Source organism: Macadamia integrifolia, chromosome 11, assembly GCF_013358625.1.
Source record: "Macadamia integrifolia cultivar HAES 741 chromosome 11, SCU_Mint_v3, whole genome shotgun sequence".
Taxonomy (NCBI): Eukaryota; Viridiplantae; Streptophyta; class Magnoliopsida; order Proteales; family Proteaceae; genus Macadamia; species Macadamia integrifolia.
In genome coordinates this window covers 5,973,747-6,001,227 of record NC_056567.1, presented here as the reverse complement: position 1 = coordinate 6,001,227, position 27,481 = coordinate 5,973,747, and the positions used below count along the sequence as shown (strand labels likewise).

The window sequence follows — 27,481 nt, the reverse complement described above, 5'->3', positions numbered from 1 at the left end:
ATTTATTTTCTTAGGAGTCAAGTTATAAATTAAGTCAAGTCAAGGATTAAAGTATCGGTATCGGTCATCGTATCGATAGGTAAAAATTAAGATACGTATCGGAGAGTATCGTATCGTATCGGAGATACACTAAGATACATTAAAGATACACACATAAATGGATAAGAAACATTTTTTAAACACTTTTGCATAAAGAGTTTGCTAAAAAGAGCTATTGATAACATATATTATGCATAAACACTAAATTGAGGGTATCGTACTAAGAATTCAAGGTTTGTAGTTGTCCCATAAATGTAAAATCCTTGTTCCCAACCTTGATTTCCACTTTAGTTAGAGAGAAATATGGCTGACAGTAACTTTGGAACAAAAACCCTTCAAAAAATCGTGTTTTTCTGAAAAATTACCCATCTTGGCCATTATATGACCATAATCCATTGTATCGGTACATACCGATACTCACTGATACGTATTGATACTCACCGTTTCGTACCGATATATATCGATACTCACCGATACGTACCGATATATACTGATACGTATCGATATATATGATACGTACCGATCGATACATACCGATACTCACCGATACATACCAATACATACCGAAACGTACATTTTACCTCAATTTTATAATTTTCATAGTCGTATCGAGGCATATCGTATCGTATCGATGTGTATTGGTGGTGTATTGATGCATATCGGTATGTATTGTAGGATATATATCGATACGAAAGGATTTTAAAAATTTCATGTATCGTATCGATGTGTATCGTATCGGTCGACTAAATTTAAGATACGTATCGGAGGGTATCGTATTGGTATCGGAGATACTTAAAACCATGACCACAGATCAAAGGCGATTTGCCACAGTGAAGATTAATATAACAGTTAAGGACCTACATGGAATGACAACAGTGTAATTTGAGGATATGTCAATATTTCTATGATGGTATCCCACATAGATTCGTGGTAAGAAACTTACTTATGTTTGTAATAACAAAAAGTTGTATGCCATATATTGAGGTGTATCTTTTGCTGTTATTCGATGTGAGTGATTTTTCAACTGAATCACAGTAAGAGTGATTAATGTAATAAGATTCTATGGCCACACCAATTTAAAAGACATCCTTATAATTAATGTAGCCCAAGTGGGAGATTGTTGGATTTATAGGCTAAATTAATTATTCGGGTTGATTAAATGAGTGAGAGTCAAATTGCATGAACCGGTTCGGTCCACTCTCAAGCTTAGGGATATGCTGGCTCAACCCATTGTGGTTTAGGGTTTTGAGTGCAGGACAGTATTATAAATACTAGGTTTTGGGTCCCTATAGCCATTATTCACTCTTCTCCACTTTACCACTAAAGTGAGAGAACCAAGGAGGTTTAAGGGACTGTAGAAGATCCATAGCCAAGCCAAGAGAGCGAAAGTGGGAGTGACCAATATCAATCATGTTCAGCATACTAGGTGAAAGGTACAAATCGATCCTCCATAATTATTATTAGATTCGTGTTCTTGTTTTTCCTGTGTGGTTTCCTCAATAGGGTTTCAAACTCAAACCCATAGGGAGTTCTAACAGAATCAAGTTGGAAAATCAGGTTTTTTCGACTCGATTTGTCTTTTCCAAAACCTCGTGACTTGAGTGAGTCAATTTTTTTTTTTTCCTTTTAATATCTTCTTCTTCTTCTTCTCTTTACCAAAGTGAGGAGGGACTGAGGATATTGTTATTTCACAAATTTGAAGAAAAATTTGGGTTAGTATTGAAGACAACAAATAAAAATTATATTTTAGGATTTTGTTTAATTGTATACCAAACTTATGATCCATTGAAAAAAAAAAAAAAAGATTTTGTGAGCTTCACATGACTCCGGAAAAGACATTAAATCGACGAAAACTCAAATTGACTCAATCACGATCTTATAATTTCTTAAAATAAGGGGAGTTTTCAAGCTTCCTAACTAGTTTTGTTTTGTTTTGTTTCTTTCTTTTTTTTTTTTTTTTTTTTAAATTCGACTGGATTAACTCTTCTTAGTCAAAACCTTGCTTTTCATTATGAGTTGAAATTGCTTTGTCTTCATTATTATGGTAAATTTGGTAGCCAAGAAAATTTGATTTTTTATTTATTTATTTATTTATTTATTTTGAAATAGATGAGAGAGATAAATAAAATTAACTTATCATTAATGTAAGTATGCTTACTATTTAGATCGATTAGCTACTAGTTGTGAATATGTGCCTTTTTTAATAGGATTATGCTCTAAGTAACTATGAATCGGTTAGTTACACTAAGACTATAACAATATTGAATTCTTCCTCTTTCAAATAACTAGGGGATAAACTTTCTCTATTCTGTAACAGGGGTCGAAATGGTAATTTAAAAATTTGTGTACCACACAATGCTGTCATTACCATTTATCTTAAACGATCGAGTTTTTCTTACGTCATAGTGAATGAGGATTCACTGAGGATCATCATTGCACTTGGATAGATACCCACTCGAGAACAATGAAGGGCATTTCGAACTTCCAACAACATATAAAAGAAAAATAATGATGAATAAAAAAAGTATACCCATCACAACCACACCCATGGATTAAGGAAAACTTTCATCTCTATCTTATAAGTTCCCTATCAGATGTTGAGAGCTCAATATAACCATAATACAAAAATCAAGGCAAGACAAGATGGATAAAGAGGAAAGGTAATGTAAAGAGAAATATGCGACAATAGAGTAATAGAGCTAATTATTATAAATCACCAAAACCTATCTTTTTAAGGGAGGTCATACCTTGGCAATCTTTATACGATCCATCCCAAATTGACTAGGAATTTAAAGAGTGAAACCCGGAGCCAATTCAAAGCCTAATTAGACCCATCAAACCTGTCCCAAGTCCCAACTACCATGCCTCCATTAGTGTTCAACTAAGCTTAAATTACATCAATTTAGAGCATTTCAAGAAAGGATGGTACCTTGAAAGGTAAGCTTTCACAATAATATTTTCAAAAATTCGATTCATTATGAGTCATATTCACATTGAGGATCTGAGCTGTTATCCGTTAATACCAATTCAATTTAGATTGATCCATATAATAACCCAATTAACTATCCCAAAACGAAGACATTAATGAGTGGTGGGATTTAATAATTATTACTATATTAATTTGTACTCTATGGTTGACCTAACATGTATTATGACTCAACCTAGGATTAATAGAACCTGATCCATTGTCACCCCAATACCAATCGTGCAAGAAAATTGATTAAGGTCAGTTCATCTTCATCTGTTAAATTAATAGCATTGTTGGCAATTAGGTTTTGACTTGGTAGAGACACCAAAGTGGATAGGATTCTTCTCCATGGAGTCCAGGACCAGAGAGTGATTCTAGGACTGAGATGACCTATGGATGCATGCCCAAGTCTTTCCAGCACTAGGATCACTCTCTCGTCCCTAGGCCATAGGGAGAGGAGCCAGATACACCTGAGTTGAGTGAAGAAAAAAAAAATATGAAACCTAATCAAGAGTCATAAAAACTCGGCTACGTTTCAAAAATGATTAGACTAGACTCAAGTCTTCATTGGCTCTGTATTTTTTCTTGAGTCTTGTAAAACTCTCGAACACGTCTATTCTTTTTATTGGGTCATGTATTATTCATATACCAAAATTTTGATCTATAATGAAACAAAACTTAAGAACTTTTATTCGTTGTCTGTAATATTAATTTATTTTATCTTCTCACCTATGAAGTAACCATAGTCTCAATTCATCCTCAATAAAGCAGAAAAAGATATTAAAGAACAAGGAAAAAAACATGACTCGCCCAAATTATCAACTTTGACTCATCCAAGGAATCCAGATCCTCTACAAGTGCAGTGAGCATCCCGTGACTAAAGCACCTAGGTATACACCACAAAGACTCCCAACCATTAGATACTCAATGCATCAGTACAATAACCACACAGGATCTCTAACCTGAGTCAAGTCAATATTAAAAAATAAAAAAATAAATAAAAGGATCGAAGAACATGATTTTCGAACTTTGATTAATAATACAACTTGTATGGTACACTTTAGAACTTGGTTTAATGATCCACCAACACTGACCAATTTCCCCTATCCTTTCACCAACTAGCAAGTATAAGACACTTGTGTCTTTTCAAATTGGAGATGGGTTGCACCGATCCTTTCAATTTTTTTTTTTTATTATTATTATTTAGGACTCAGACCCTATAAGCTTATAAAGATGAATCATCAAGCCCCTTGGTGGGATTATATGGTAATTATGGTTAGGTAGAGAGGTCTTGGGGTGTCAAATGATCGGTTCGATCTTATTTTATATTTATTTAGGAGATTAAATTAGAAGTAAAAATTGAAATAATAAGATACTTAGTTACCTTTTTTTTTTTTTGGATTTTTGTATATATCATTCTTGATAGAAATGGATCAATTAGATGTTGTTCAATCCAAATTGAGGCCAATATCCACAGTCATACTATTCTTACATTTAGACACAAAGGGCAGTGAAATGTCTTCATCTTTTTGAAACCTAGAAAATACAACCCCTTTTTATGCATATGCGAGCCCTCTCATTGGCTCCTGCTTATCCATGAAATAAAGGAAAAGAAGGTAAAAGAAATGTTCTCATTATTATTATTAATCTATATCTGTATTTTCCTACATATAATTCACATGGTTTTTTTTTTTTTTTTAATCTGTCCTATTGTATGGTTCCATAATTTCAATTTATAAAAATCAAAACCAATACCATTCCAATAAAGAATTCAGTTGATCAATTTCAATTCAAATCAATCAATTTTGATTGGTTCAATTAAACTGATCTAAGTGTAAATTAAATACATATCAAACTTCATAATTTTTTTTAAAATACCAAACTTCATAATCTAATTCAATTAAATACTTTTCTATCTTATTAAAAAAAAAAAAAACTTTTTTATGCTTTTTTTTTTATGAAACAAAAAACTTTTCTATGCATCCACAGATTTGATCGTACAATTATGAACACGTGGCGAAAATTCGGACATTTTTGTCAACAAACGAGCCGTCCTCGAAAAATGAACCTATTTATATATTATTGGTTTTTTATTGGAAGAGAACAATGACGTCAGTTTCGTTTTGGTGCAGAATTGAAATCGCAACTATTACTTCTCTCTCTTCTCTCTAGCATTTAATGCCGCCGTTACTGACAGCCCTACCTTCCATTATTTTCGTCCTCTCCTCTAATAATCTCTTTTAACGGATTCTCTCTCATTTACTGATTTCTCTTATAAATTTAGATTCCAGATTTCAAATCTTCCGTCCTCTCCAAATTCCAATGCCCTTTAATCTTTTTATCTTCCTCTGGTTTTCGTTCTTGAAGTTCTTTCTCTGAAGAAGGAAAAGAAGGAATTCTATTCTACTCATGATAATGGCAGCGGATGTGAGTTGTCTGATGCAAATTCTGAATGGGTACAAAGAAGATGAGTTGAAGAACGAAAGTAGTGGTGGGAAATCGAAGAATTTGATTACTAGAGACTTGCTTGGAGGTAGTAGTGGTGGTGGGTTCTCTTCCACGGAATTAGATCTTGATTTGCAGGTTCCCAGTGGCTGGGAGAAGCGCCTCGATATGCAGGTTTGTGAATTTTCATAAATTCTTAATTCATTCATTTCCTTAGATGATTTCTTCATCAAAACCCTTTCTTGAATTTATACCCAATTTTGTTCTATGTTCTTCGACTGCTCTGTTTCGATTAAATTTGATTAATATGTTCATCGGAACCCTTTTTTGAATTTATACCCAATTTTGTTCTATGTTCTTCGACTGCTCTGTTTCGATTAAATTTGTTCCCAAGACTTGTTTTTTCTCCGATTAAATTGTTCTTTAGTTATATGTTCTTCGATGACAATCTCTGCAACTTCGATTACATATAAATTATTTCTGTCTCTTTGCTACAGTCTGGCAAGGTCTACCTACAGAGATGCAATTCGTCAATCTCATCATCATCATCGGGTTCAGAACACAAACATTATCATCATCAACAACAACCATTAAAGGATCGAAGTGGTCCGGAGCTTCAAGATTTGAACTTTCCTCCTCTAACAGCATCATCAAACCCTTTGGAAGATACGCTTTTGGAATTAAGACTGATTCCTTCTTTTGATTATCAGAGCGTATGTACTCTGGATAAGGTGAAATCAGCTTTGGAGAGAGCAGAAAGAGAATCGGGGAAGAAACGTTCATCGTCTTCGTATGCGTCTGGTTCTTCTTCTTCAATTAAAGAAACAGCAAAGGAAACAGAGGAAGGAGAAGAGAAATCATCATCTTCATCTGGGTTTGAATCTGGTTCTGATTTGTTACTCGCTGCTGGTTGTCCTGGTTGCTTGCTTTACGTTTTGATCTCGAAGAACAATCCCAAGTGCCCTCGTTGTGATTCCATTGTTCCAATTCCTCTGCAGAAGAAACCAAAAATCGATCTCAACAGTTCAACCATTTGAGAAGAAGGGAAGAACAAAATTGGTTCTTGGGGATTTTTTTTTGGTTTAATTTTTGTAAATGATAGATAAATCATTACTGGATAGGTTAGTTATTAATTAGTTATTATTACATTTTTAAACATGGGATTAAGATTTTTGGATTTAATATAGGAAGGATATTGAAAGTTCTTTGTTTCTGTTGTTGCTTTGGAAGTTGGGATTGTATAGAAGGGACCCACAATTTGATGGCATTTGATCAAAGGAACCAGTGGAAATGGATGGTTAGGATCAATCATTTAAGTTTATGAGGATATTATTAAGGGTAGTTAATGGTTGTTGAAGGTTATAGAAGTTAATGCCTCTTAAGTTCTAAACCTTAATTTGATAATTCATTGAACCGGTGAGAATGGATTAAAGGGATCAACTAATTGGATAGCAATTAAGAGGAAATGATTGAAGGGAGAGGATTCTTGGTTCTTTGGACCTTCTCATATTGATTATCTTAATTATTATTTAAAAAATAATAATATAATAATTCACATGAGGAGATGGAGTGAATTGTGTAAATAAATTTATTGAAAGATTGTGTTGGAGGGTCTAATCCAAAACGTTAAAATATTAGGATTGAGAGAATGGAGAAAGCTTCTCAATTATATGAAACCATCAAGGACCTCAACCATGTGATGTGGATTTATAGCTTTATAACTCTCAATACATATTCCGTCATGTATGGGTAGAATGAAACGTACGTTACCATACACTTGGAAAGACACGCAAGAGAATAAACTAAGGAACCACTACATCAGTTTCGATTTTTTTTGGAAGCTGCCTAATAACAGCTAAATTCCTACTACCAAGGCTATTAGCCAAGGAAATTGAATAATTCATTTTCTTTTTTTAATTTATAAATACCTTTCTAACTTTTAGTATTTTTTGAATTATCCTTCAAGATTTCATTTCTTTTACTGGAAATATGGATAGTAAGCACGAATCTCATTTTTTATCAAGTACATATATTATGACATAACTCGATACATCTAAACAAGCCATGTAAATGGAAATATCCCTATTAAAAAAAATATAAGTAAAATAATTTAGGACCTTAAAATTGAAAAATTCATACATGGTCACATTTATCCTTTCAAGAGATAATTTATTCATCTAAAACATGTCATGTGACAAAATAGGAGGGCATTGGACTTGCATCCCCAACTACCCTAATGTGCTTTTTCCATTTTGCCAAACATAATAATTACAAAAAGATATTTTCTTGGTAATTCTAGCCTAGTTTTGAAAACTACCCTCTCCTTCAATGCCCTTTTCAGTTTCCTTTTTCAATGAGGAAGAACTTATTCCGTCCAAGTTACAACTTTTAAATCTCAAAATTTGACAATTCCCATCTCGCCAGGCCACCTCCTCGCCGACCAGAAAACTAACCAAACACAACCACGAACGTTCTGGGAAAATGGAAGACCAAAAAATTTGACTCGAGTAATTGCAATAAATTCAACAGATATAGTTGGTTTACTGAGATTCACAATAATGAGGAGTTGGTTAAAGATGCAGACTTAAGATCAAGATTGCTATTTTATTTAACAGACGTGAGAAGAGCTTGCAGCTGACAATGTCAAAGGTGGACTCTTTTTATTCTCCATTGATTGTGATTTTAGGCTAGGGTATTCTTCTTCTCTATTTTCTGTGTAATTTTTTTATTTAATTATCTTCAATACAAATCTGATCTTCTAACAAAAAAAAGAGGGATAGACACACCACTTGTGTGCAATAAGTTAGAAAGTGACTAATAAGGGTGCAAGATGAGGTATCATGTACAAAGGGCAGGGAAATAAGAGAGAGAAAATAGGAAATATAAAATGAGAGAATTGAGACCTGAATCCTTTCCAGTGCCTTAAGGCACAACAACACCAAGGCACGCACCCTTGATGATTGGATGTGCATTGGATGCACTTTGAGAGGGGTCTAATTCCAAAGAAATTAGGAGAGAGTGATACAAAACCTTTACTGTTAATACCTATAGCACCCCTAGTACCAATGAAGAGAGAGGCATACAAAACAGTAGAGAGAGAGACATAAAACCCTGGGGTCTTAGAGAGGATCAGGATCCTATTCTATCAATTCGAAGAGGAGAAGAGTGATGGACAACAAGCGACCAAGAGGTTGGAAGCTTGCGATACACCGGCGGTGTGTGCAGTTTTTTCTTAAATTATTATTAAAAGAAAAGATGGAGGTTATTTAGGTCATTTGAATATTACACTATTTATGGAACTTAATTGTTATGGAATTTCTGTCAACTTCAATGAATCAGCAAGGACCACACAATTAGCATTAAATGCTAGACAAAGACCGTAATTAATATTAGGATAAAGGGTATTTATGTAAATTTAAATTTCCACTCACAGCTCATTTATTAAGATTGATTGGTTAGGGTATTTTAGTCAACTCCTCCCCCTCTCCCCATTGAATTACCACCACCCAATTTCGGAGCATTAATAAGGAAAGAATATTTCCATTAAATTCCAAAAATGACGGCATAGTTAACGGCAGTTAATCAAAGCCGATTAGCCGACCTTCCTTTTAAAGCCCAAGTGCCCAACCTGCCAATCTCAAAACCTCACGTCATCTCTCCGTCACCATCAATAAAACCAACTTTCCTTCATTAAAAGCCTCACTTATTCAAACTCCGCATTTAATTGAAGCAGCCTCTGATTTTCAAACCCTTCGATTCTAAGCCGCCGACGTGGAAAACCTTCTTCAACCATTATTCTCCACGTGTTTAAAAAAGTGGGCCCAGCTAATGTCCCAATTTCTGATCCGACTCCACCACTGTGGAATTGAGGTTACAGGCAAGATCCAACGCTCTGGAACGTCTCAACACAAAATCTAATATATGGGTGCATGTCTGGAGACGTTTCATGGTGTTGTGTTGTCTCTATTGCGTAATAGAAGAGCCTCGTCGATCAATTTTAGGCTCACGTCGTTAGCCACGATCATTTAAAGCCCAAATCAACGTAGCATGATTAATAAATGTGAGTGACTCAAGTCTGATCTGTTTATAATCAGTTGTTCTCAATGCAAGGGTGTTCGATCGAGACCAACTGATTATTAGCGAAACACATTTAAAGTCCAATTAGAGCCCTTTTTCCAATCCAACAGATCTAAATCTTGATTAGAATCCATTTATAGATAAACAATTAATTAGCTAATTAAAAATTGATATCCAATCAATGGTTTGTAGAAAACACAACCCTAAAACGTTATAGAAGATATTGAAAAACAAAAACAAATAACGTATGTATGTTTAAGAGGTTCGGCAAGATTACCTACATTCTCAAAATCACTTGCATTGTAGAGAAAAAAATCATCGTTATAAATATATAGCAAAAAATCCTAATTTAGAAAATATAAAACTACCCTCAAATGACCATCAGTTTATCCTATCAGAACGTCGAAGACACTTATATCAATACTTCTTGAATTAAATTACAATAAAATACAAGATACCGTACATTAATACCATTTATATGAATAGAACCATGCGTAAGATATGAGTTTTGATTACGTAAGATGGATCAGTCCCAATGGGGGATCTTAAAGTGGCAAACCAGATCAGGCCAAACGGACTGACATAGTTGGGCCAACATTAATTTTATACCACGTGTCAAGACTAGAGGAAGTCGCTTAGCCATACACACGAGTGGCGTGTCACGAGTCACGACAACTAATGTCATTAAATGCGATAGATTTTGTTAGGTTTTTAATTGGCGAAGTCTCCTAGCATTGAATGAATGCGCATGTTAATGAGTTGGTAGGGGCTAATGTGCGCGTAGGGTTGGCTATAATTCCGTCGCTCTCAAAGGGGGTTCCATTAAATGTCACGCGTAATTGTTGTCGTTGGCTTTAGTTGGGGTTTGGGGGCAGATATTAATTAGGATGCGTGTGAGAGAGGAGGACTAGGCAGGAGAGTTTAAGAGTCTAATGGGACCCTTTAAACATTAAAGCCTAATGGACTCTCTTGATCATTTAATATGCTTAATTGCTACTTGTCGTGGCCATTTATTTTCATGTTGATGGGGATGAAATAAATGGACAAAAAATAAATGATATTTATTAAAGTGAGAGATTTAAAAGGGATGACAATGTTTGTTGCTTGCAAATTCTCCCAAGGTAGAAATAAGAGTGTAGCTACCAGACATTGACCAATTCTAGTTCTATATTTATATTAGAGGAAAATGTTATTTTTGTGTTTATCTCTTTTTTTGTTACATGGAATGACTTTGTTGTCCTTTTGATATATGATAACATTATTTCACACTTTGTTAGTGTATTTTTCTATGTTACTTGCTTAGCGAATTATCTTCTAGGTTAGTTTCCAGACACTTGCACAAGTTTTAATATTTAATGTAGGTGGTCAATGACTAAATGACATTTGTGAGGGCTGTTAATCAAGATTGAAATTATTTTATTAGATAGGAAATGTTTTTCAAATTCTGCTCGTCTCTAACGATTGCTCTCTCCAACCATCTTCTAACTAGAGATAGACATGCATCTCAACACATAGGGGAATGCAACACCAGGTGATTGGTAAGTAGTCCTAGACATATATGCGCCTGAATGGAGGGTGGTTGGAGTGTCAATTGTTGGTGAGGATCCAAATCCAAGTTTTTCTTCACCTACGAATTTATCATCACAATCATGTGTCCCCATATATGTTGGAGATCCAAAATGACCTTTATTATTTCTAGACACTCATTGTAGCACAATGATAATCCATGGTGAGGGAGGAATGCCACAAAGTAGGTAGAATGGGTAGGCACCAACGTCATTGCTTATATGTCAAGCTTTAGCTTGAAATAGAATTGAGATGTGAGAGTACGAAAACAATCTAGTATTATCGAGAAACAACATAGCAATACTTGGATTCGTAAGACGGATCATGCAAGTAAATGGGAATATATGATATAACTTGAGTATGAAATTTGACACGTAATTAATCTAATCCATTTTTTGGACATCCAACAATTACATTTGATTAAACCCCTCAAGCTCCACCATCACCAAGGCTTGCGACTGCATCTCTCTCTTCGTGATTTTTTGCCCCTTAATTTTCCCCCTTTCTTTACCATACTAACCAAACTATTATACTTTTTTTTTTCCATCCATTTCTTGATAAACAAAGACAACCTTACACATTGTAAATTCTAGTAAATAAAAGTTTGGGTAATTAAAATATCTTCCTGACAATTCATTGGTCGATGTGATTATTTGATTATCACAAATTTTTTTATTACTTTTGGTATTCGATCAGTGTTTTGAAGATACAATATACATTTTACGAAGAAATGTGAGTGGTAACAATGCTTGCAATTTATATAAATAGTATTCTTTTACTAGAAAAATCAATTGGATTACATAAAAGCAGGTAATTCTCTTAAATTTTTTCTTATGAAGGTGAATTTCTAGTGTACATCTTAGGAATCTCGAAACTTTGTCAATCATAAAGTATAGTGCTAGGGATGATATGAAACCATTGAGTAGCAGGTTCACATGATCCAGTCAAGCATTTGCATTGATTTGTGACAATGGTATTGTTAGAGCCTAAATCCATGCACAAGGTAGTATTGTCAACCTTTGTTGAGAAGTGGAACTTCGAGCTTGTTATTCTTTCCCATTTGGCAGTCGGTCTGTTGCAAGCACCAGCAGCTCCAAACTCGACAGATTTACCTTCACCAACAGCTAGTAAGCAGTAGTATGTATCCTTAATTTGTAGATTCTTTTCTGGTGTATAGGTCCAAGCTTCAGGTTGAGCACAAGAACCTAGTGTAACTGGTACTATTGGTTCATCAGGACTCTTAGGAATGCACAATCCCGTTAATGGATGGTAAATTACATCATATTGTTCTTGATCAGAAAGTCCCGGTCCTACATCAGAAAAAAAAAAAAAAAAAAGGGGGAATGAAACTCTTGGAAATAGATGCATGAGGTAGGAATGATAATCTAGCTTTGATACCATGTTGGACGGTCTAACCCAAAAGCCTAGACTATTACCATGAATAGGGGTGTCAAACCCTAAATCGAACCAGTGAAACCGGTTGGATCAAACCGATAACAGCCCGGACCAAACCGAACTGAAGCCTTATTGGTTTGGTTTCAGTTTGGAGTATTGCAATCCCAAAACAAAACCGAACCACATCGGAAACTGGATGAACCCAAAACCAAACCGAAACCACCTCAAAAGTTGGACCAAAATCGAAACCGAAACCATACCGGTAAGAAACCAAAACACTCCAAAATTCATTAAAAAACCAAAATTTACATAGTTTTGTTGTATACATTTTTATGAAAAGTCGAACCCAAACTGGACCAAAAATCGAAACCAACCCAATTACAAATCGATTTAAGAAACCAAAGACAAACCGAAATCAAACCGCACTGAAATCGAAACCAAACCAAAACTGGAATTTCCTTATTGGTTCGGTTTTGGTTTCAGCCTTCCCACACCAAAACCGACTCAATCCAGACCGAAACCGAGCCGGACCGACCCGTTGACACCCCTAACCATGAGATGGTTTTTCAAGTATGTATGATTGAAATAGAATGGTAGATGACATACCTCGGAAAGGAGACTGTAGAGCAGAGAGCCTTTGCATGAAGCTTGGGTTCCGGACTTCTGACCAATCCCAATTCAAGACACCATAATATTCATTCATTGCCATAACATTTTCTCTATAGTAATTACTACCCATAAGTGTCCACAAGGCCCAATCTAAGTCCAATTCTGCCGCAAGAGCGAAAAAGCAGCTTGAGTACCTGTTGTCAGCTACATTACTTTCTCTTAGATTTACCCCCCACTCGCTCATAAACAATGGATACCCTTGATCCAGTAGAAAGAATGCATGATCCCTCAAAAAATGCACTTGACTTGCACATACATCGTTGGGGTTGCCATGCATCCAAGCATCAGTAGCAGCAAAACTATACCAATGAACCTCAAATACAAGCTTCTCCTTGAAAGATACATTGAATGGTTGATTCTTAAGCATTCCCAAGTCTTTATCAAAGTCATTACCCGAGATAAGAACAAGAATATTGGGGTTTGCATCATGCACTACTTCCGCACCTTTTTGCATGAAACTAATGAAAAGAGGATGGAAAAGCATTAGTCGTTAGTTCTATGGTAGTAATTGGAAAGCATTTCATTACACATTTAGATGATGCCAAATAGTGAAGGTATCCTAATATAGCCCCCATTTGAGTTACCAATATATGAAAAATCTTCTTGTAACCAAGGGGGTAGTTCAGTTGGTGAGCAACGAACTTGGTACAAGCCGTAAACTTGGACGTCCTAAGTCCGACTCCCACTAGGCACACCTTGGGCCACTCACAAGGGGTGTTTAGTGCTCTTCAATGCTTTTAGTGAAAGTTGAATGGTTTTCATTTAACCCCGGTATGACCAGGTCTATACGGTTGTGGGGTCAGTATGGATCCACGGGACTAGTCCAGACGAAGGCCTGGATACCCGTTGTTAGTAAAAAAAAAAAAAAAAAAAAAAAAAAAAAGTTGGTGAAAAAGAAAATCGTAGGTTTAGGCTCCAAGTAAATAGATTCGCAATACTTGCTCATTGGGATTTAGCTGATCTTCAATTTGCCTCATTGAGATTTAAAGTATTGCAAACAATTAATAACTCATCAAATCTTCTTCTCAATTGAAGATTTGAATCATGCATGAAATATTTATGTTTCTAAGCATAAACTTCTACTAAAAATGGGAAATGTTATGAACATACTTGTACCAAACACTATTATTCGTCCGAGGTCCTCGCAGCTCATTCCTCAAGCTCATACCAATGACATTGGGAACACCATTAAACATTGTTGCAATTCTGTATAACCCATCAAGCCAGGTGCGTGGTTTGAAGTAATGATCTCCAAAGAAGCCATTACCATCATATCTATTGCAACACCACATAGGTTTGCTTACATGGTTGTCTAATATGACCATCACATTGTTCTCACCAAGGTTCTTAACCACTTCCTGCAAATTGAAGTCATAATAAGAAGTTTATGGACAACATATATACAAAATTTGAGAATGAAGAAATTGCCAATGGAACAATGGTTTCCATCCTTCTATGGAATCCCTCCCCCCTCGACAATGTTAATTTAATAAATGTACTGGTGGTGGCCCTTGAGTCATATAATCTATAACCAACCATTATGTCACGTAATCGCTTTCACATTTGTAAATTACTTGTTGGGTTGAATTTTATGGATGACCCACGTAGGAAGGCCTTCCTAAATAGTCCCAAATATCTTCTCTACTCATCCACATGATATAATTAGGTGGATGGACTTATTATATTCTTCCGAATATGATTGAGATAAACCATCAAATTTGACGAGTGATTTTTATACCATATTGCAAAAGAATTTGGATATGCAAAATTCAAAATAAATAAATAAAATTGGCTTACCTGAAGAGCTTGCAAAACTGTGATATCAAGCAAGGATGGATTATTGACTTGCAGGCCAGCGATGGATTCAAGAAGGTTGTAGGTCTGGAAGGACTGACGAACAGTCATAGAGGATAAGGTCTCATTGGTAACCATGAAAGTTGGCCATGTAAGCCTAACACAATTGAATCCCATTGATACAATCTTCTTTGATATTGTATCCAAAGGCTGCTTGCTGAGACCCTCAGCCAGCATTGGCTGAAGGTGTCCAACCCAATTCACACAAGCTAGCTTTACTCTTATATCATCTTCGTCCGCAATCCATCTTGAATTTGTATGAAGAGGCAATGTTGGCAGAGCCAACACCTTCTGCGAGATGGTCAAAAGAACTAGAAGTGAAAATAAGGTATAGAACTTCTCCATGTCTCTTTTAGAATTTGTGCTGATGAGTTTGGTTGATGAGTTTGCCAAAGAGTGAGTGATTACTTATATAGATGACCCAACGGTTAGAAGGTGAGTTGGAGGCAATCCAAAGTCTATTAATAGTTTCATTGGAATTGGGTCCACGAATCCAAAGCCTATTAATAGTATTTAAAGGTTTTTGGTCCACTGTGTGACAGTCTACCCTGCTAACTGATTAGACTACGAAATCCATAAAATCCAATCCTTTGAATTTATCTTGGCTGATCTGGATTTTTCTCCTACGGTATTATTTGGATTAAAATATGTATCTTGATATACACCTCACTCTCTCTTCTGAATTTATATTGGCTATGGGTAGATGTGGCTTAAGTACTGCCGTGAGAGAGAGAGAGTGGGAAGTCACGGTCTGGTACCATGGAAGCGGTAGAGCTACTAAAGAGGATGGTAGTAAGGGTGTTAATTGTTTCGGTTTTAGTTTAAACGGTGTGGATCGGTTTGGTTTATATTTATTTGATTAAAATTATAATCGTACTATTTACTAAACGGTTTCACTTTCTGAAACCGTGACCGTTTAGTAAATGGTTTCGGTTTCTACGATTTTTAAACGGTGTCGGTTTCATGATTTTAAACGGTTTCGATTTCGATTTATTCCATACAGTTTGTAAAACGGTTCACAATCAGTTTATTATAACTTGAACCATCTCTAAACTGAAGATCAAAAGCTTATCAAAAAATAATTGGCAACCACAAATAAGAGATTCTATATTAACGATGGTATATCTTAATTTGATAATCTAGTGCTATTTCTTTGCATGATCATTCTCAAACATTTAGAACTAATATCATACAACATTCAAATCCAACATTCTACAGCATAAAATATTAAAATGACAGGTGGTTCAATCAAAACACCCTATCTATGATAACATAATAACATAGTAACATATATGGATTACAAGTTCATGATCTAAAGCCTAAACTTGAATTGAATTGCAATAAATCATACCAAAGCAGGATGAACACTTAATTTAATTGTTAATTGTTATACGGATTACTGTCCCTTCTTTATTTAATTGTTATACAGATTAATCAGATCGGTTTAAACGGTTTGGTTTAAACGGTTCGATTTAAATAGTTTTCAATTCGATTTGAAACCAACGGGTTCCACAGTTAAAATCGATCCGACCCATTTAGCTAATCGGCCTGAAACTTGAAACCATAATCGCACCATTTACTAAACGGTTTTGCGGTTTCGGTGTAAACGGATCGGTTCAGTTTTGATAAACGGTTTCGGTTACAAATTCACATCCTTAGATGGTAGTGGTGGACTGGTGATGATTCTGACCAAATTAGTGTGGATTGGGAGGAAGAGTGGGCATTTTGAGTAACGGAAAAATTATTTTCATTAATGATTTCCATTTCATGTAGAATGAGTTTTGTATCTTGTGTAGCGATAGGATCCGCTATTCTTATGATAACGAATCAACATTCAATATTTGTCCCACCTTTTGCCATTACAAGGATAAAAATGATATATTTGATAATAAAAAGAACAGCTGTTGGATACGGGCTCACACAACCAGGTGATCGTATGAAAAACCAATCCATTTTCTCTTGTGTGCCACATAGGAATATAGGATGGTGATGACTTATAATCTTATCACATTTTTTTTCTTTTTTTGCATGGCTCATAATGGGGCCAGTAATGGACTCCACAAGAGGCCAGAACATGATTTAAGAGGGGCTATTAAGAGGGCTCAATGGACCACACTTATTACTAACTATTAAACTACTATTAATATTATATCAAGAACGGTGAGGGGATAGGAGGTTAACTATCGACCTTCTTTGGACTTACACTAGACACAACTGTCTAGCTATCTGTCATTGAGCTAGAAGCTCATCTGCAATTTTTGTTTTTTTAAGTCTTTTGCTATTACCCAAGTTGCAAGAACTTTCTTGTTATCCGGGCTTGCAACCAAAGAAATAGAATCTCAAAGGATATTTTAAAAAGTACGAAAAATCTAGGAGGGTATTTATAAACCTAAAGGGGTAGTGAATTTTTCAATTTATTTGGCCACAAGTTTGGGGTAATAGATCAATTCTTGCAACTTGTCATCACCTAATTTTTTTCGCAAAAAAATCATCTGTATTAAAATGAGAAGAAAAGAAGAAAAATAAAAATATATAAGCTGGGTCTAGAAGATACTAGGAACATATACACTGAGGAGGGCAAAAACCGAGATCACTCTTCCATTTTTGACATTACCATCAATAGAGGAGAAGAACCACAACTCCACATTACAAAAGTTATACATTTTATTTTTAATATTATTCCATTAAAGTGGATCAATTTGAAAGATCCCTAGATTCCTGTCGACCTGTTCGATCTGGATTACGTACATGTCCAATTATGTAATCAAATTCAATCATATTCTCATTTTTATCTTGGATGGGAATTTTGGCTCTTAGATTTGAATTTTTCACTATAGTTTCAGAACTAGATTATACTGCAATTTTATTGCTAAGTGGATATCGATGTGGCAGGTATTAATTGGGATTTGCATTTAATTTGACAACACTCCCTTGATGTTTCCACCTATCCTGTTATATTTTTAATCATTAAAGGCTCTGTTCAAGGGGAATCATGTGAGGTCCATAGGGCTTTAAAATATCTCAAGTTCCTACCGATGGTTATGTCCAAGGTGAGGATCCGTACTTGCCTTATTTTTTGTGACTGTCAATTGATTTTTATTGGCTAAAAGAAAAAACAAAAAGCAAAAGCAAAAAAATGAATTTTGCTCTTCTTTGATAAAATTATTCTTTAGCAAAACAGAAAAAAAAGGAAAATAAAATTATTAGTTAGTAGCCACTGATCTTAAGGTTACAATCACAAAACGGTCATATGTAGTAGGGGAAAAACAGGATCCTGTTGGATTGAGTTTCTTAAAATCTCAGTTCAATCCTAAGACTTCAAAATTCAAGCTCGGCACAACCCAATTTTATTGGATTCATGTCAATCCAGTCAGGCCTTAATTGTCCATGATTAGGTCTGATTGACCTTGATTTTTGCTATGGTCAAACTAATTTTAATTAACCATTGTTTTATCAAAGGGGTCAAATCATATTGGAGAAATACCGAATTTTGGAAGCAATTACAAAATTTTGTTGGTGAAATTAGAAACTTTTGTATAAATTAAATATAAGAATGGATGACCTAGATTTTATTATTCTGAATAAAATAATAGACTGAGAGCGTTATATTATATAAATCAAGATTATTATTTGTAAGAGACCCTATTCCGTTTGTGCACCTCTCCCTATATAATCAATATCCATTTTAGTTATTAGATATTAGAAAATTAAAAAATAAATTGGTTTTCAATGGGTTAGTTGCCCCAACCGAGCAGAAAAATGACAAATCCTAATCAGAAGCAAGTTTGTGTTGCACCAAGTCAAATGAAACTTGCGGCCAGGGCTGGTTAATGGACGATATTCTCCTCTAGCTAGATGTCCTTGGCTTTCAAGGACACCCATAGCAATCAAATATTGCCTTCTCTTACTTGAACTCTAATTTTATCTCACAAGATTAATATCACATGCGGTAATATTGAGTTTGCTTGATATCTTACTTACTATAGTTTGACTAGGATTGAGAGTCAAGGCATGGATTGGTGAGGTGTTTGAATCAAGAATACAACAAGTATCAAGGAGTTTGGGAGATCAGTGAGTATGTACAAACTTTAGTCACATCGCCTAGGAAGAGATTACTGGGCTAGTTGATAACTTTTAACCTTCTTATATGATACAAAATATGTGTTTTAAAGTCTTGAGATCCATGGGTCAAAGAGGACAATACTGTGTCAAGATTAATGGGGCCGGGACGTTACAGATAATATCAGAGTAGACCCTAATGTGTGAGGACATAACATGACGTTATGTCTAAAGGAGGGAAGAAAGTAACACCCAAGAATATAACAAGTACCAGACTCTCCTGCAAGATTAGTGAACTATCCCACCAAGAATATGACAAGTATTAGGGGATTTAGAAGATCGATGAGGGCATACAAACTTTAGTCCCACATTGCCTAGGGAGAGATTACTAATCTAATTGATAACCCCTGACTTTCTTAATATGGCAGAATGAGTTTTAAGGTCTTGAGACTCATGGGCCGAATTAAGGATGTTAATCGATTCGATTTTGGTTTAAACGGTGCGGATTGGTTGGGTTCACATTTATTTGACTAAAACCATAACCGCACCATTTACTAAATGGTTCCGAAATTGCATGGCCATTCTCCGTCACTCGATTTATAACCTAGGATCCTTTTCATTTCCCCGATCATTCCCTTATAAGCCCATAAACCCAAGTTCCTAATTCTCAAGGCCATGCAAATGAAAGAGATGAATGAATCATCATATCCTTAGATTAGAGTCTGGGAAGAAGAAGAAAGTAGATGGAAAGAATTGAATGAAGACTATTTGGTTATTTTGTAACTAATCGATTAATCGTACATACCTGATTGAGAAAACTAGGGATTCAAATCATGAAAAGGGAAGTAGGGAACACGAGACATCTCAAATCCATTTCATTCCAATCGCTTTTACTTAGGGTTATATTTTTGGAAGTGATATACCGATTCTGTGCCTGCTTTATTTAATTGTTATACGGATTAATCGAATCGATTTAAACGGTTTCAATTCGGTTTGAAACCAATGGGTTTCGCTATTAAAACCAACCCAACCCGTTTAGCTAATCGGCCTGAAACTTAAAACCATAACTGCACCATTTACTAAATGGTTTTGTGGTTTCGGTGTAAATGGATCGGTTCAGTTTCAGTAAACGGTTTCGGTTACAAATTCACATCCTTAGGCCGAATAGGATAATATTGTGTCAAGGTTAATGTGACCAGCATTGTCCCCATTACACCATGTGCCTTCATCGTTCCAATCCTCCCTTACAAAGGTAATGTCAACAAAGAATAGGGGTGCAATCGGGCTGGACCATGGGCTAGGAAATATATTTCAGCCCAACCCGGCCAGCCTTACCCAAATAAAGTAGAAATTAATTTAAGAGGTCAGTGCCTATGGTGTCTAAGTACAATGGATAGGCACAATGGATGCTCAATTAAGACCTAAATATAGATTTTCTTAATCTTTTCTTTTTCGAGTATGTTTGAGTTGCTTTTCCACTTATGACCATGCCGAAGGTGGAATAATAACTCAATATTATTCTTTGTTTTTAAAATTCATTAATAAAATTCCATTTTCTGATTGATAACAAAAGAAAATCCTTTCTCTGTTACGGTACGGTCAGAATTCCTTCATTTTTTTTTTTTTTTTTAAAATCTTCGGGGGACATATTTCCAATGTATTCATGAACATTTTCTTATGGGGGAAGAGAAAAGTTGCAGTTTTACCTATCAATAAAACTTGGCTTGCTGCCCTTATTTTCTTTTGTACCAGATTTGGCTTGACTGAAAACTCATTCGAGAACCGTTGCAGGGGTGCTGGATCGATAGTAAAGTCAGTTGCGAAGGATCTTCAGGATTTTTCAATGACAGTCCTTGTTCGTGTTAAATCCGTGGTGGATCTTCATCTCTAAAAGGTTGTTGATCAGCTTCTCCAATTCGCACTCTCAAACGATTGCTGAAGTTCAATGGGTTCGACCTCCAATGGGCTGTTTCAAGATAAATATTGATGGTTTCTTTCTTAATAATCTAGGATACTTAGTTCTGGTGGAGTTCTCAGAGACTATATGGGTGCTCCTTTAAGATGTTCTGCTTCTTATGAGGGTATTTCCTCTACTTTTGGGCTGGATTTGTAGTCTTTTTTTATTAGGGAATTAGGACTATAGAAATTCTATAATTGAGATGGATTTGTAGTCCTTTGCATCAAAGAAAAGAGAATTCTTTGCAATATTTCTCATTGCTATTGAGAAGTTACCTCAGTCGTGGATAGCTGTAAAGCATGTTGTAACTATTAGAATGTCCTTGCGTTGGGACGCTCCTTCAAGTTTCACTTTAGGGAATATTGAATGCGATGCCCGAGATTGTCATCGGTTTAGGTTTAACTAAGGTTTTTTCCATTGTTTGGGATATGCTTTTTGATAATGACAATGTCAAAGGTGGAATAGAAATCTAAGGGCCCGTTTGATAACCTTTCAAGAAACGTGTTTCTGCCGTTTCTGTTTTCAGAAACAGCAGAAACGGAGTAAAAAGCATTTGATAAAACTGTTCTGTTTCACTTATTTTTAGAAATAGAAATATAAATTTTTACTTATTTATGATTCAAGAAACGACCAACTTGTTTTGTCGTTTCTAAAAACGATTTGTGACAATTCTTTCATTGGTTACCATCGACTTCTAAAAACATGACTTATCAAACACCTTCAATTCCGTTTCTATTTCTAGAAACGAAAATTTATGTTTCTGCCGTTTCTTGAAACAGAAATGACAGAAACGCGTTTTGGTTCTTCTTTGTTCTCTTAGTTGTTTTTCTCTGATTTTTTCTCAATAAATTCATTCGCCGACTCTTAGGCTGTGTTTGGAAGTCATTTTGTTCTAGAAATGACGTTTCGTGTCAAAACCAGAATTTTTCGTTCTGGAACAAAACTCGTTTCTGGCTTTTTTTTTACCTGGTTCGTTTAAAGAAAAAAAAAATGAAAAAATCAAACCATGTAAACGAAATGAAAGATTCCATTTTCTTGTTCCGGTAAAACTAAAAAACGTCAGAAATGTTTGCTTGATGACCACCAAATGCATCCTTAGCCACCCCACCCCACCCCATCCCATCCCACCCCACAAAAAAAATGGTTTTCCGGTCAGAGAGACGAATTCACCAGCGGCAGTTCAAGCTTTTTTCCCTGGTGAAGCGCTGCCTCTACGGGTAGTGCTAGTGCGGGTATCGATCTTGATCCATGGGATCTGCTGATTCCGGGTCAACCAGCACGGTTCCGGATTATCAACGAGCCATCGACTTGATAACGTTCTGTAGACAAACTACTACTTTCGTAGGTTGAAGTCAGAGTACTACTTGAAGAGGCGAAAGAGAGAACTATCCAGAATCTTAGGAATCTCAAAGCTTTGTCATTCATAACGTATGGTACTAGGGATGATATGGAACCACTGAGTAGCAGGTTCACATGATCCAGTCAAGCATTTACATTGATTTGTTACAATAGTGTTGTTAGAGCCTAAATCCAAGCACAAGGTAGAATTGCCAACCATTGTTGAGAAGTGGAACTTGGAACTTGTTATTCTCTCCCATTTCGCACTCGGATAGTTGCAATCACTATCCGTTCCAAACTTAATAGGTTTACCTTCTCCATCAGCTTGTAAGCAGTAGTATGTATCCTTAATTTGCAGATTCTTTTCTGGTGTATAAGTCCAAGCTTCAGGTTGGGTACAAGAAGCCAGTGTAACAGGCACTATTGGTGGTGCATCTGGACTCTTGGGGATGCACAATCCTGTGTATGGATGGTAAATTACATCATATTCTTCTTGATCAGAGAGACCCGGTCCTACATCACACACACACACACACACACAAAAAAAAAAAAAAAAAAAAAAAAAGGTTATATTTCTTGAAACGCAGGATCTAGCTCTAATATCATGTTGGAAGGTCTAACTCAAAAGCCTAGGCTATTACTGCGAGATATGGTGGTTCTCCAAGTAGAGAGCGGATCAGGTTCACGTACTAGAATGTACGAGAACGGTCCTGATCCATAGATATAAAATCAATTTTCTCTCTCTTCATTTAATAGATTCTATATAACATACCTCGAAAAGGAGTCTGTAGAGCTGAGAGCCTTTGCATGAAGCTTGGGTTCCGGACTTCTGACCAATCCCAATTCAAGACACCATAGTATTCATTCATTGCCATTACATTTTCTCTATAGTAATAACTACCCATAAGTGCCCACAAGGCCCAATCTAAGTCCAACTCTGCGGCAAGAGCGAAAGCACAACTTGAGAACCGGTTATCAGCCAAATCATTTCCCCTTAGATTCACACCCCATTCACTCATAAACAATGGATACCCTTGATCCAACAGAAAGAATGCACGATCCCTAAATAATTTCACTTGACCTGCACATTCATTGTTAGGGTTTCCATTCCTCCATCCATAACTATCAGCGAAACTGAACCAATGAACCTCAAATACAAGCTTCTCCTTGAAAGATACATGTAGTGGTTCATTCTTAAGCATTCCCAAGTCTTTGCCAAAGTCATTACCCGAGATAATAACAAGAATATTGGGGTTTGCATCATGCACTACTTCCGCTCCTTTCTGCATGAAGCTAATGTAAAGAAGACGGAAGAGCATTAGTCATTAGTTCTATAATTGTTGGAATCATTGCATGACAAATTTAGATTCAAGGGGAGAGTGATGCAACTAGTGAAGGTATTATAATCTAAACATTCAGCTTACCTCTAATCATGTTATGTTTAAGCTATTAGACTTTTTTTTTTTTTTCAGATGATATGGTTGAGATCTGCCTCTAAATGTGAAATATGACCTTAAATTGGTGATAGTTTAATAAATAAGTTTTTTTTTTTTTTTTTTTCATTTAGAGATAATGTTAAAATTCATTAATAGCTATATAATGTAATAGATTTTTTTCCTGGGAAGGATGTTAGAGTAACAAATTTTTTATCAATAATAAAACATTTGATAGATAAATAAAAAGGTGTCTTGTTCTTTAGCCAAAAAAGCGAAAAAATGTCATAGCTTTAGTATTTGGTTTACTCCTCATTAGTGTATTTCTGAAGATTAGAAATGAGATGCTCAAAACAGACCATGATACATATTTGATTGAGAGTTTTCCTCTTTTTTTGAGGTTGCATGATGCCCTCTATGCTAATGGCAATTCAGAAGGTGGAGAGGTATCCACTTTTATAGCTTATTTTTGTATCTTGTCTAGGGATGCTTAGATTTATATCTTGTATCATTCTTTCTTCACTGTAGCGAGGTGATCACCCTTCGTTATTTGACTCTATGATTGGATTCTGGGAAGAGTGGATGTCATCTCCGATAGTTTAAGGTCTGGAATAAATACCCTTTAACTGAGAGTTAGAGGGTTAGACACCACGAATTAGAGATTTACTTTCTCGAGGGTTAGACCCTGCAAATTATGACATTTAATTTCTCTTCACAATGGGTTAAGAGAAATTTTGCAATATCCCCGAGAATGATTGATAACTCACCAAATCTTCTTCTAAATGGAAGATTAGAACAACGCATTAATATCAATGTCTGCAAGTATAAATTTATGTTTAAAAATGGGAAAAAAACTGTAAACATACTTGTACCAAAGGCTATTATTCGTCCGAGGTCCTCGCAGCTCATTCCTCAGGCTCATTCCAATGACATTGGGAACATCATTAAACATTGTTGCAATTTTGTATAACCCATCAAGCCAGGTGCGTGGTTTGAAGTAATGATCTCCAAAGAAGCCATTACCGTCATATCTGTTGCAACACCACATAGGTTTGCTTACATGGTTGTCTAATATGACCATCACATTGTTCTCTCCAAGGTTCTTAACCACTTCCTGCAAATTGAAGTTATAATATATAAGAAAATATCAACGAAAATAATAAAATTATTCAAATAAAATATTTTTTTTGTGTGTGTGTGGGGGGGGGGGGTGGTTAGATCAAATAAAAGAAGCTTCCTTAGCTTATATGCTAAGCCAAGTTTCTTTCTTTGGATGTGAGTGGTTGATTTTGTACTCTGGTGGCCCTTTAAAATGAATCTTGTGGTTGTAGTTCTCTGTATGGCCATGTCGAAGGTGGAGTTCTATCATCATTAGTTTTTGCTTCATTGTATTGTTTGTATTATCTGTCGGGGTATGCCCGGATGTAATCTTTGTGCATCCTTTTATTTTAGGTTTAATATATACTTTGCTGACCTTTAACAAAAAGAATATTCTTTCTAACCTTTTTATAGCTGGCTGTGCAAGTATCGGACAAAACTCTCTCTCTCTCTCTCTCTCTCTCTCTCTCTCTCTCTAAAAATCCAAAAAACTTTATTAAAGAGAAAAGAAAAAAATACAAGAGCGATTTCAAGTGCCCACCTTCGGCATTGCCATCAGCAGGGACCTAAAATCACATTAACCGAATCAAAATCGAGATCTAGTGTTTTTATCTCTCTCTCTCTCTCTCTCTCTCTCTCTCTCATTGGCCAACATGATATATAATGTTGAATTTTTGCAATTGTAGATGATTATGGACAACATATCTACAAAAATTGAGCATGAAAAAGGTTGCCATTGGAACAGTACTCCTTTCCTTTCCTAGGAGGAAATGCCTCCCCCCTCTTGAAAATGTTTAATGATGAATTAATGGTGACCCTTGAGTCTTATAACCTATAATCAACTACTATGTCACATGATCATCACTTTCACATTTGTAAAATACTCAATTAGTAGGATTATCTGGATGGTCCATAGAGGAAGGCCTTCCTACAGAGCCCTGAATACCTGCAACACTTATCTACATGACATAATTTGGTGGACCCACCATCAAGTAGATTCCTCCTAATATGATTGAGATGGGTTAACAAATTTGCCGATTAATATCAATATAATGTATCAAAAAATTTGGGCATGCAAGATTCGCTTGTGTGGTGATGTAATAAATGGACACATTTACTCATAAAATAAAAAATAAATGATAGGGAAATAAGATGTCTTGCCTGAAGAGCTTGCAAAACAGTGATATCAAGCAAGGATGGATTATTGACTTGCAGGCCAGCGATGGTTTCAGGAAGGTTGTAGATCTGGAAGGACTCACGAACAGTCATAGAGGATAAAGTGTCATTGGTAACCATGAAGGTTGGCCATGTAAGCCTGACACAATTGAATCCCATGGATGCAATCTTCTTTGATATTGTATCCAAGGGCTGCTTGCTGAGACCCTCGGCCAGCATTGGCTGAAGGTGTCCAACCCAATTCACACAAGCTAGCTTCACTCTTTTATCATCTTCATCCACAATCCATCTTGAATTTGTATGAAGAGGCAATGTCGGTGAAGCCAATACCTTCTTGGAGATGATCAAAAGAACTAGAAGGGAAAATAAGGTATAGAACTTCTCCATGTCTCCTTTAGAAGTTGTGCTGATGAGTTTGGCAAAGAGTGAGTGATTACTTATATAGATGACCCAATGGATAAAAGGTGAGTTGGAGGGAGTAGTTTCATTAGAATTGGTGGTCCATGAATCCAAAGCCTATTAATAGATGTAGGTTTTGGCTCCACTGTAACAGTCAAACCTGCTAACTGATTAGACTAAGAAAACCCTTAAAATCCAATTCATACTTTGAATTGATCTTGGTTGATCAGGATTTTTTGTTCTGGTTATATTTGGATGTGTTTACCACTAAAAAAAAAAAGTACATATGGTTCTCGATTTACACCTCACTCTCTTGTGATTATTTTATCTTTTCTACTGTAAAGGTGGAAGAACCACTGCTGAGAGAGAGAATGAGGAAGGGAAGTCTGGGTCTAATTCTAATAGGAGCCATGGAGCTATCAAATAAGTTAGGGATAATATGCAATCACGAAGAAGAAATCAAGAAAATAATTACACAATGTAAAGATTTTAATATTATTTGATGCGGATGTTTACATCCATTGTTAGAGAATGAAAAAATTCACCGTACCTTAAAAACTCTCTAAACCATTGTCCATTTCACAAAGTGGGATTCTTGCTTTATCCTCACAAAGCTATCCATTGGATATCCATCAATAAGGGATATTTCCGGTAACTAAAACCTTATGCTTATTAATGGATTTCGTCTTATCTAGAATGTATTTTGTCTCCTACTAATCATGTAAAATAGTGACAACTTATTGTCACCACCTTGGTCATATGGTGATTTACAAAAGTTAGAAGATAGGCTGTTATTGAAAGATTGCCAAATTCCAATAGATGACATATACCTTACGGAGAAAATATGATGCATTATCATGACAATCAAAGTTTAAAACATGGGAATGGTCATGGAATCGATCTCTGGAATAGGTTATATCAGATAGATTTATCCTTATTTTTAATTTTAAAAAAAAATTGTTTTTGTTATTTTGTATGTATGGAAAAGGATTTGTTTCTCTATAAAGA

General features: G+C 35.6%; 3 protein-coding genes across 3 annotated transcripts; 1 reads left to right on the top strand and 2 right to left on the bottom strand.

Annotated features, from left to right (window-relative positions):
* The first annotated feature begins 5,192 nt into the window (after nucleotides 1-5,192).
* LOC122093432 lies at nucleotides 5,193-6,760 on the top strand. The gene is made up of 2 exons (XM_042663782.1): nucleotides 5,193-5,626; nucleotides 5,950-6,760. The coding sequence occupies exons 1-2, from the start codon at nucleotides 5,417-5,419 to the stop codon at nucleotides 6,487-6,489; spliced, it is 750 nt and encodes a 249-aa protein (XP_042519716.1). The 5' UTR covers nucleotides 5,193-5,416; the 3' UTR covers nucleotides 6,490-6,760.
* Nucleotides 6,761-11,974: 5,214 nt separating this feature from the next.
* On the bottom strand, nucleotides 11,975-15,358 carry LOC122092868 (glycosyl hydrolase 5 family protein-like). Its single transcript, XM_042663173.1, has 4 exons — nucleotides 14,957-15,358; nucleotides 14,270-14,517; nucleotides 13,097-13,617; nucleotides 11,975-12,405 (listed from the first exon to the last, which is right to left on the bottom strand). The coding sequence occupies exons 1-4, from the start codon at nucleotides 15,356-15,358 to the stop codon at nucleotides 11,975-11,977; spliced, it is 1,602 nt and encodes a 533-aa protein (XP_042519107.1).
* A 7,088-nt stretch (nucleotides 15,359-22,446) lies between these two features.
* On the bottom strand, nucleotides 22,447-26,461 carry LOC122092866 (glycosyl hydrolase 5 family protein-like). The gene is made up of 5 exons (XM_042663172.1): nucleotides 26,078-26,461; nucleotides 24,667-24,902; nucleotides 23,460-23,660; nucleotides 23,140-23,270; nucleotides 22,447-22,880 (listed from the first exon to the last, which is right to left on the bottom strand). The coding sequence occupies exons 1-5, from the start codon at nucleotides 26,459-26,461 to the stop codon at nucleotides 22,447-22,449; spliced, it is 1,386 nt and encodes a 461-aa protein (XP_042519106.1).
* Nucleotides 26,462-27,481: the final 1,020 nt, after the last annotated feature.